General features: G+C 38.2%; 1 protein-coding gene across 4 annotated transcripts; it reads left to right on the forward strand.

Annotated features, from left to right (window-relative positions):
• The first annotated feature begins 4595 nt into the window (after nucleotides 1-4595).
• On the forward strand, nucleotides 4596-10714 carry LOC149144879 (uncharacterized). Of its 4 annotated transcripts, none has more exons than XM_089449513.1 (5): nucleotides 4597-5133; nucleotides 6573-7127; nucleotides 9231-9274; nucleotides 9429-9518; nucleotides 10337-10714. In XM_089449513.1, exons 1-4 carry the CDS (start codon nucleotides 4675-4677, stop codon nucleotides 9472-9474), a joined length of 1104 nt encoding a protein of 367 aa, XP_089305639.1. In that variant the 5' UTR covers nucleotides 4597-4674; the 3' UTR covers nucleotides 9475-9518; nucleotides 10337-10714. The 4 variants fall into 4 exon arrangements, with proteins under 4 accessions (XP_089305642.1, XP_089305639.1, XP_089305640.1 ...); XM_089449514.1 differs by having other exon boundaries at nucleotides 9462-9518; XM_089449516.1 differs by lacking the exons at nucleotides 9231-9274; nucleotides 9429-9518; nucleotides 10337-10714 and adding an exon at nucleotides 5247-5453 and having other exon boundaries at nucleotides 4596-5133; nucleotides 5590-6715.
• Nucleotides 10715-10917: the final 203 nt, after the last annotated feature.

Genomic DNA, 10917 nt, shown 5'->3' on the forward strand with positions numbered 1-10917 from the left:
CAAAAGACGTTAAGTCAAAACCAAACCTAGATCGTATTTTAAATTCTGACATTGGGTACATGGACCTAAAAACAATTCGTACCTCACCTGACTACCACCAGCAAATACGGAACAAACTCTATGCAATGATACGACAACTAGGGCCGCCCACTTTCTTTGTTTCGTTTAGCAGTGCGGAGCATCTTTGGGATCCTTTGATGCATGCATTGAGACACATAAAACAAAACACTAGAAGACCAAACACAGGTGAACTTGATGAAAATGAACCTAGCTCATTAATAAGAAACGACCCTGTTACTTGTGTACGTTACTATAGATCTAGGAGGGATGCATTACATCAATTGATATCTCATGATCACAAGTATTATGGACAGCTCACTGACCACTTCTATGTAACTGAATTCCAAAACCGGGGCAGTGAACATGAACATGGCTTACTATGGATAAAGTCTGCACCAATCTATGGTCAAAATACAAATATTGAAGTCGAAGAATTTGTTGACAATTACTTGTCAACTAATTCACTATTACTTGCAAGTGAACTTAGAGTTCTACAACACCATTGTCACACAAAAAGTTGTAGGAAGCGTGCAAATTCTAATTGCAGATTTAATTTCCCAGTACCACCAATGAAAGTAACGAAAATACTTGAGCCTCTTGAATTCGATAGTGATAAAACAAAAGCACATGCAAAGCTAATCTTTGAAGCAATAAACAACACAAGATACAGTGAAAATGATACATTTTATAGCTTTTTAGCCAACCTTGGACTAGTACACAGCGAATACATACATGCTATCCAATGTACACTAAAGCGAACAACACTCTTATTGCAAAGGAATCCAGTTGACACCTGGACAAACAACTTCGCTAAACATATTCCAGGAATTTGGATTGCAAACACTGATTCCCAATTTGTACTTGATTCATATGCAGCTGCAATGTATTGCAGTTCTTATATGACCAAAGAAGATAAAACACTGACAAGAACATTTAAAAACATACGCGACAATCATGTGAAAACAAAATCCGATATCCTAGATACCATTAGATCTTTGGGGAAAGCTTTGGTCAACTTGCAACAAATGTCTGCACAACAAGCAGTGCATATTGTGTTATCGCTCCCACTAAACTCTAGTTCACGGAAATGTGTATTTATTAACACATCTCCTGTCGATGATCGTGCATTTGTTCTTAAAAGACAAAAAGATCTGCAGAAGGAAGCAGATGACTCAGAAGACATAATGTGCCCATCAATTACTGACTACTATGCTCTCCGACCTATTGCTATTGAACATGTCTGCTTAGCAGAATTTGCATCTAGCTATACAAAGAAAGGACAAGAACGCAGAAAATCAAGTAAGCCATGTGTCATTCGATCTGTTAGATACAACAAATACAAGGACATTGAAAATCACTGTAGAGAGCAATTGATGTTATACTATCCTTATCGAGGAAGTGAAACTGCAATTAAGCAACGTTACACAAGTTGGCAAGCTGCATATGTTGCGGCCGAAGAAATAGTCAAGCAAAATGAACAGAAGTTCAAATTTGCTACAACAACTACATGGGGTGACATAGATGACGCAATGCACACAGTAGAAACAGAAACTGGAGAAATATTTGACATAGATAGTTTGAAATCAAATGAAACAGAAACTATAACATTTAACAAATCGATAGATGACAAATATGAAAACTACGACTTCCAAAATGACTTGGGACATTTGCAAGATAGCAAAAAGTTTGCTTTACCATCTACAAGGCCATATGAAATCGTGAAACAACCACGTATACTTGAAGACGTAGAGTACTATGAATTAATGCAGCAATTAAACCCCGAACAAGCAAGTATAGTTACTGATGTTATAACAAGGAAATTGTACAGACCAGACGAGCTAATCTACCTATTATTAATAGGAGGTGCAGGAACAGGCAAGACACACACAGCCAAGGCAATCTTCCAATCCTTAGTACGCATACACAATGTGGCATTGCCTTATAACCCATCACAACTAATAGGAATAATCGCTGCATACACGGGCAAACCTGCCTTCAATGCTGGTGGTGTCACATTGCATTCTGCATTCTATTTGCCCTTTAACAAAGCAGATTGCCTCTCACTAAACAGTGAAAAATTGGACACATTATCAAAGCATTTCCAACAATTGTGTGTCCTCCTCATAGATGAGGCATCACTCGTTGGTGCAACAACACTATATCAAATTGATAAGCGCCTGCGACAAATCTTACACACGCCAACTTCATGCTTTGGCAATGTTGACACGATATTCTTCGGCGATCTTTACCAGGCAAACCCAGTCAGAGACTCCCTGATCTTTGAAAACCCAAAAATCAACAAAAACACAATTCCATATGCCTTCTGGCCAGAGAAAATAAAATGTTATCAACTGCACACAGCCATGCGCCAAAAAGACCCATTGTTCATTGATGTACTAAATAGGATGAGATTAAACATGCAAACAGATGAAGATATGGCTTATGTAAACAACAACTGCTATAGGGTCCCACCTTCAAGCCCAGTTTTCCCACACATTTTCTATCGCAACAAAGATGTCCATATTCACAATGTCAAAATGCTTTCCCTAACAAAGGGGGAACAAATAATGCTCACTGCAATTGACAACTACGAGCTTCCTGGGTCGAGTTATTTTGCTTTTGATAAAACAATCTCACTGCCATCAACAATTACAGTTAAACAGAACATGCTAGTTGAACTATATGCAGGAAATTACAATACAAGCGATGGATTAGTAAATGGTGCCGAAGGGATTTTCAAATCCTATTCATCTAATAACAACAGGCCTGACATTGTCTGGATAGAATTTTCAGATCCAGAAATTGGGAAACAACAAAGAAGCAACTTCAAACAACTATACGACATAAATATAATGCCAAATTGGACACCAATCTTTCGAATAGCAAAATCGCTAGCAATGTCTCGGAACAAATTACAAATTACAATTCGAAAACAATTTCCCATCCAATTAGCCTGTGCCCGAACAATACATCGGACACAAGGGTTGACATTGGATCAGCTTGCATTTGACCCAACTGGTGTGACAAAACATGGTCTAGTCTACACTGCATTATCACGTGTTCGAACTATTGACTCACTATACTTGATTAACAAATTGACACAACAAAACTTCCATGTCAAAAACAAAATAATCAATGAGATGGCACGACTAGAAACAACTGGTGCATGGAAACTAGAATTCGCAAAGAACAAATCTGTTAACAAGGATGTTTTATCGATTGCAAGCCTGAACACACGTAGTCTACGTGCACATCTTAGTGACATGATTCATCACAGTGACTTAATGGACAACATGATTCTATGTTTTCAAGAAACTCATTTGTACACTCCACCAGTAGTCAAAGAATTCTCATCATTCAATTTTGCAGCTGCACATTGTACACATGGAATTCTTACTTGCATAAACAAAAAAATACCTATTAGAGCAAGAAAGACATTTTGCAAAAACAAAACAGAGCTTACCCTAATTGACATGTACTTCCAACGACCAATTTGTTTAATGAACATTTATGCAGCACCATTTGAACAAGTATCCACAATAATGCAAATAATTCAGGAAGCAAAGTCGCAAACTACATATACTGACTGTGTTTTTTTAGTTATTGGTGATTTGAACATTGACATACAACAAGAAACAGCTCGTAGCAAACTCTTTGTACAATTTATGGAAATGGAAAACTTACATGAAATAACAAGCAAACTATCTCCGCACCGAAACACAGTTATAGACCATATCTGGACAACTTTGCCTATGAAACAGTGTGAGATAAATGTAACATGGGCTTATTGGTCTGATCACAGCATATTCTATGCGCTATTACAGCTCTAGTGACCCTTGGAACAAATCAATTTTAGCCTGTAGCAAAATCAAAGTAGCATTGATACACAAGTTTCTCTACAATTTGCTAAACTTCTTATTCAACGAAACTTCATATTTCCCTGTTCAAACAAACGCTGTGTTGCCCGAGCAATATCAATCTCCAATGGCCATACTGAAAGTCTATTTCTTGTAGCTCCGTTGCAACACTCTGCCTTAACTGATGTAGGTATGTAACAACACATAGAATAACATTATGCACAGATTGATTATTACATGGAACACATTTTGCTTGTAGACCTAATAGAATACATATTTATTATTACATGGAACAAGTTTTGCTTGTAGACCTCATAGCTTGTACTCGTGTTGTACAGATAACTAATAAGAAAACACAGAACGAAGAAGTAACTCCTCCAGAGCCTTGCTGCTTTTCAGCTCAGAGATTGGTAAACAGATAATTAATATGAAAAGACATCACGAAGAAATACCTGCTCTAGAGACATGCTCGCTCTCTGAGACTTGTGACGTCTCAGAAACTGCTAAAAAGTAACTAAAAAACCTTCAAATCTATTCTTACAAGTTTTGTAGTACAAACACAATGTTAATTCAGATTCTTCAATATTGTTCTACAAGCAAAAACAGGAAAGTACATCAAGTTTTGTAGTACAAATATAATGTTAATTCAGATTCTTCAATATTGTTCTACAGGCAGAAACAGGAAACTATTTCTGATATAGCAGCCAAGCATCAACTTTGTAGAACAATCACAATACAGGAGTTAAAAGGGCTGAAAATGGGAACAACTTTTCACGGCCAGGTTCTAGTGATATACAAAACACTGGTCGACAAAGCCCACGGAATTGAATTGTTACGTGCTGACATGGTGGACAGCAAAGGGCATATGACAATTACGCTAAATGTGCCACACAGCCTCATTGCTGCTACTGAAGAGAAGCTTCTAGTTGGCCAGGGAATCTGCATTACAGATTTCAAAGTTTCTGCTAAGACAATCTATGACCATGGAGACTGTCCGTGTATACTTGTTTTGCATGGGAAGAGCATATTGGAACCAATTCCACCTATCTGTATGGAATACAGATTTGTTCCCACGACAACTATTAACCAGCTCACCCGCACAACAACTGAGTTTGCGATCGGCACAGTTGCCGGTCTTGTAACAACAGCGAAAGAAACAGCTGGTCAATATGTCCTAACTATCAAGGACGGCCCAGCTGAAAAAGACAAAGCCACGGTATATACGAATTCAACCATTTATTCTTTTTAACATTTAAATCATCTATACATTTTAAGTAACCGTTCACTTAAAACCAATTACATTTAACACTAGTACATTTTGCAACCCAGGTCTATCTTTTTAATACATTTAAGCCAATTTTCAACTGCATCCAACAACAAATTTCGAAACAAGAAGCACCAATGGTCCTGTTTCGAAATGTTGCCCGAGGCAAAGAACGTGGCTCATTACGGACATGCAAGTCTACATTCATTACACCCGTTACTTCAGACAGAGTACTTGGAGACTTGAGAAAACTACTTGCCTCAACAACAAAGGTCCTCTCATACTCCACAAAATATATATTATAAATCTTTATTTCCTCTTCCCGTAAATCACGCACGTTCATTTAACATCCTTTTAGCATTTTTATTACAATATCTAATGCTAGTCTTCTACTGAAACATGGACCAGGTTAAAGGTATGCTGACTATAGTAGACATACACGCAGAACCCTTTGTTATAATCTGTAACAATTGCTCTCTACCCGCCGATACGTTTGGAACAGTTATCATGGACCAACTTAACTGTTCTACATGCAAACAGCTAACTACATATCGACGCAATTTGCAATTGAATTGCACAATCCAAACAGAGGGAAATGTTCAATACAAATGCATCCTAAAGGACAGTTTACTGCTCGAACTGTGTCCATCCTTAACAGGACTGACATATGAAAAATATCTCGAAGATGTTGGTGACGTTACATACAGTTTGCGAGATTTCCATGTACACAGCAACTTCCTGCTGGATAGTTCAGATGTCATTGTCCGGACAGATTGACACATTTTATCCCCTGTAGGGTGTCACTTTCTCTGGTCTACAAGTTCATATTTGCTAGAAGCTTGGAATACCAACTTCATAGAATTGTTATATCTGTATTTATTATTATTTGTACATAAGAACTCTTCCTCTGGGCATTTTAGTTTCTGTTGGGCTGAAAATAAACAACTCTGACAAATGTTTTGATGCTTCAGATTACCATCTTCATGCTACTCTTATACCTGTAGTTACTCTTCCTTTGGGCATTTACTTTCTACTGGAATGAAAAGAAAGAAAGCTCCTTATTGTTTAACGGCAGAAGTTTGTCATGCCATTGGCAACTCAATGTTTCGAACTTTTGTATCAGTTGAATTCGCTTAATATCCACTTGGAACATTTTCTGTACTACTCTTTGATCTGAATGACTGTGCTGATTGCTTTCTAACAAATATTTTGGAGAAGCCTGATTCTTCCTGCAAAACTCATGGACTGGGGTGGTGAATGAAGAATTACATTGTCATTGAGTCATAACTATGTGTCCTGAATTTAAAATGATAATAAAGTTGTTATGATTCTTTTCTTCTGATGCTTAGATCCAGAGCTGACTACTTTGCTTTAAACGTGATATACCACAGAACAGAAAATCAATGGCAATGCCAATGGAGGAGCAGAAACGCAAGAGATGGTTGTCCCAATGTCATGAAGATCCTGACATTGACGGTTTTTTAAAAGCCCCAAACCTTGTAAAAGAACTCGTTTTGCTTCACTTGGACCGCTGGGTGTACTTTATAAGTCGGATACCCCTGGAAATCCGGTGGAAAAAGGAGATGGGGTGGAGCATTTCTCAACAGGAGGAAAGGCTGCACGTATTTATCTCCTTTCAAGATTTCGTGGAGAATGACTGGGGCTGTGAAAACCTCAGCCTTCTAATTTTTTATTGGCCGCGGCGTTGCACTGTGGTGGTGGACTGCGCCCGCACCATCCACTGTACACATGATACCTGCTATTATTATATAGCGGATGATGACGAGCGCTTCCAACAACTTACCGACCCAATTCCCTTGAAGCAGTTGGTGTTGGACTACAGCAATCTATTTTATCCAAATGGTTGGGATTGGGACGTCTCGACAAGACGCAAATCTCTCCTCAAACGCTTCAATAGAAGGATGGCACAACCCTCAGATTTGAAGGTATTCCGTTCATTTCTAATTAATTTCTCCAAAATATAATATTATTTTCGATTCTTTCCTGAATCTTTTTCGTCATCTCATCTGTTTTTCTTTAATCTTTTTCAACATTTTTTCCCTGTATAGCTGAATATGGATTGCTTTTTGCAGCCCCGATCCATATAGTGGCGTCGTACTAGGTCATAACCACTCAGGGTTTCCACCTGGCCTCCATTGCTTAATGGATCTGCGGTTAACAACTCAGAGTGATCGATGCTAGTTTTTATGAAACAAAGTCTACCAATCTTCAATCCCATTGAAACATTTGAAAAATCTTAATCAAAATATCCACCGACATTGAAATCTACAGCAGTGCCATTTCAAAAGTAATTATGGCTTTGAGGCTTATAGGAATTACACTCACCCCTTTTATGACTTCGACTTGAAGTTTTATCACTTTCTGATGTTACACAGAAGCTCTTATGTTGATACACTGTTTGAAATGTCTGATGTCTGAAATGAAAAAGGCTGAAGTTTCTAAAGTTCTTAGAGACAAACGCCATTGCGATAAGTAGATATAGACATTTTTGTAAATCTTGTTTTGTGACCAACGCTCTTGTAAGTTTACTGTTTTTCCCTGCTTATACTATACATTAATAGTAATGTTAATCTTGCCAATATACCTATGGCATATGGACTCAGGCTTCTACATATATATCATATCCAGAATCTTATGTTTAAGGCCTTACACTAGTTCTAAGGTTGCACCCATATATATTTTACATTAACATTTAAAAAATTGCTTGGTCATTGTACCGTGGTTCACATTGGTGTATATTTGTTGTTACATATGTGTGCCAATAATGCGTGCTCCAAGCCACATGGAATACCCGCCATGCGCCAACCTACCTAAAGAGATCAAATTGGGAGATTGTTGGAAGATAAAGCAGTCCAGGCAGAGATGCTAGATGTCAGGTAGTATCTCTTAGATATTGAATGATATATTTATGTTTAAGAGTGAGTGGTTTGAAAAGTATCCCAGTTTGTTTAACAGGCAATGAGGCTTTCATGAATGGCAGTTGATATGCTTAGTCTATGTTGAATGGCTCTATATCTCCTATCCTTCATATGGCCTTGTCCAATTCAAAAGGAGAAAACTTACAACAGCCAACAAGCAATTGCTGCAATCTAGTGCCATGAAAAAGAATTAGTCTACTACAGAGATCTATCTCCGGAAGTTGATATGCTTGGTCTGTGACTCTATGTTCATTGCGTTGGGCCCTTTAGACATCATTGCACATTAAGCTTCCTGATTATTATCTCGTAATCATGTTTTTTAATATGATTTTATTTTTAAATTGGATTTATTTTGATAAATACTAACAGCCATGATTGCTACATGATCATCAACTAAGTTAATTGCACTCCATAACTGAATTTTGTAATAATTCTCAAGTGAACCCTTTAATAAGTTCAATTCGCGACACTTAAAACCACTTTATGAATCCTCATCATTCATATGAAACGAAAGAAGCTTTAATCCAATGTTTCATTATTGTGTCAACCTGTAATAAAGCAGCCTTTCACATGGTTGATCTCAATTGCATTGCAAACTCGTCTGTGCATTTCCATGTTGTAAGTACTGAATTGAGAATTCAATACCATTGCTTTCATCTTCAAAGCAAATGTCTTGGCATCATATGGATTGGCCCTCATATCGGCCATAAGATCACTGAATGACTCTGGGACTGTTAATCCTTCTGGAAGTGCTTCATTGTTTGCTTGCATGAGGAACTGGTATATTTCTTCTGTCGCTCTCTGCATCATGGCCAATGCTCTAAGCTTTAGATTTAAGGAATACAAAACTCCCAAAGTAAGAATAAATAAATAAGCTAACACATTATCACTTTCAAGCATGCATACAGAACAAGTAATCAAACTACCAGATTACAATCAATGGTATACTTGCATCCATAGAAAAATACTTCAATATGCACATTTAATTTTACATGCGGGTACTGTTCATACAAACAATATGTTGCTCAGGCAGGCATATTAAAAAACGTAGAACTAGCATGGTTGAATGCTGCACATTCTGCATTTTAGTTCTGAATAGTTCCTTTGCAGCCAGGACGAAATTGGAGGATCGACAAGCTTCCTTGCATTTACAGGTAATCTATCTTCCTTGCCTAAATTTTTACCTTTTGAATCCTTATTGTCTGGATACGTTGTGCCCCTTTGTGGCATGAGTTTTTCCTATGTGTCAGGGTTTTTATTATTGTCTCATGGGTTCAATTTTGGTTCTTTTGTGTCTTATGTTCATAGTCTGATTATGGTGGTTTTTAACTCATGGATCAGGCCTTTGGCCTAGGCAACAGCTGGGGGTTTTCAGCTAAAGCTACCAAAGCTTTCGATGTATGTTTTCTATCATACTTTTTTAAACTTGTTTTGTGTCCTTAGTCAGACACATCCTACTTCATGATTGCTTACAAATGATATTCAGAATCAGAGGATTTTGTACCGGCTGTTCCAGTTGCTGCATGGATTCTGATCACCCCCCACTCTTCCCGAAGGGAAAGGGCAATGGACCCTCATCCCGAGGTGGATCAATAGTACTGCAAACAGCTTCTTGCTCGCTTCCATATGCCATTTGCACCCCATGTCAGATCAAAGGGTCACCTAATTTCGCATTTACTACTGCCGCCACATCCATCATGCCATATGCCATTTCAACCCCATGTCAGATCGATATGCCCATCATTAAATACTGCCCTGATCCAATCTGATCTTCAAGATTATTTCTGCACCTAGATCTACCACCAAGATTGCCTGATGTCAGATACATCACTTCTACCGCCAAATACATCAGTCCATATCCCATTTGTTCCCCATGTCTTATCGACCACTTAATTGCACCTCAAGTATTTTAAGCTGTCTCGACTAAAAGGAGAGGTTTTAGCCTTACCCCCGCTTTATCCCCTGCCAAGCTAGACTGATTCTACTGAACGACCCATCCAACACCTCCCCGCTGCATACAACATGGAATCCATTAGCATAAGCCAACTTACTGAACTCACAGCATTGTTTCTCTTAGCACTTATTCTCATGACTCTTCTGATCATTGACATCGTAAAAGTCGAAAGACAAAGGAAAAAGAAACCAAAAAAAAACTAACATCTCTTTTGGATTATCTTACGCATTGTCTTATTTCCCCGCTTCTTTCTCTATTACAGGTCTACAACGGATGCTTCAAATATGCATTCGGGTCCGCCATCACCGGCTCTGCTCAACTACAGACAGCATGTATCTCTCGGCCTACAGTCAATGTCCGTGTCCTAAGGCTTTTGCCTACCTTTTGCTCTTAGGAAAGCAACTCGATGCAGCTTGAATCAGATCGACTACAGTGTGTAATAGTTTTGCCATTAAGGCTTTTGCCTACCTTTTGCTCTTACGAAAGCAACTCGATGCAGCTTGAATCAGATCGACTACAGTGTGTAATAGTTTTGCCATTAAGGCTTTTGCCTACCTTTTGCTCTTACGAAAGCAACTCGATGCAGCAAAAATCAATGTCAATTTGCTATCTCTGATTTCAACGATGCTATACACAGAAGCTGCCTTTTGCTTTGATATGTGTTTTCCTCTACTTTGTAGTACGTAATAGACAGGCTCAGACTATATAGTCATACATTTTGCTTCCTAAAAACTTCAGTTCCTTCCAATACTCTAAAAGTTTCACTTTCGGATGCACAGTATAAAACTTCTTAGCAGTAGTGGACAGGTTCAACTTGCTGCAGGGACTCGCTGCGTCGCAACT

This window comes from Pinus tabuliformis, chromosome X, assembly GCF_031772625.1.
Source record: "Pinus tabuliformis cultivar Carrire ecotype Pingquan chromosome X, CPIR1, whole genome shotgun sequence".
NCBI classification, from domain to species: Eukaryota; Viridiplantae; Streptophyta; class Pinopsida; order Pinales; family Pinaceae; genus Pinus; species Pinus tabuliformis.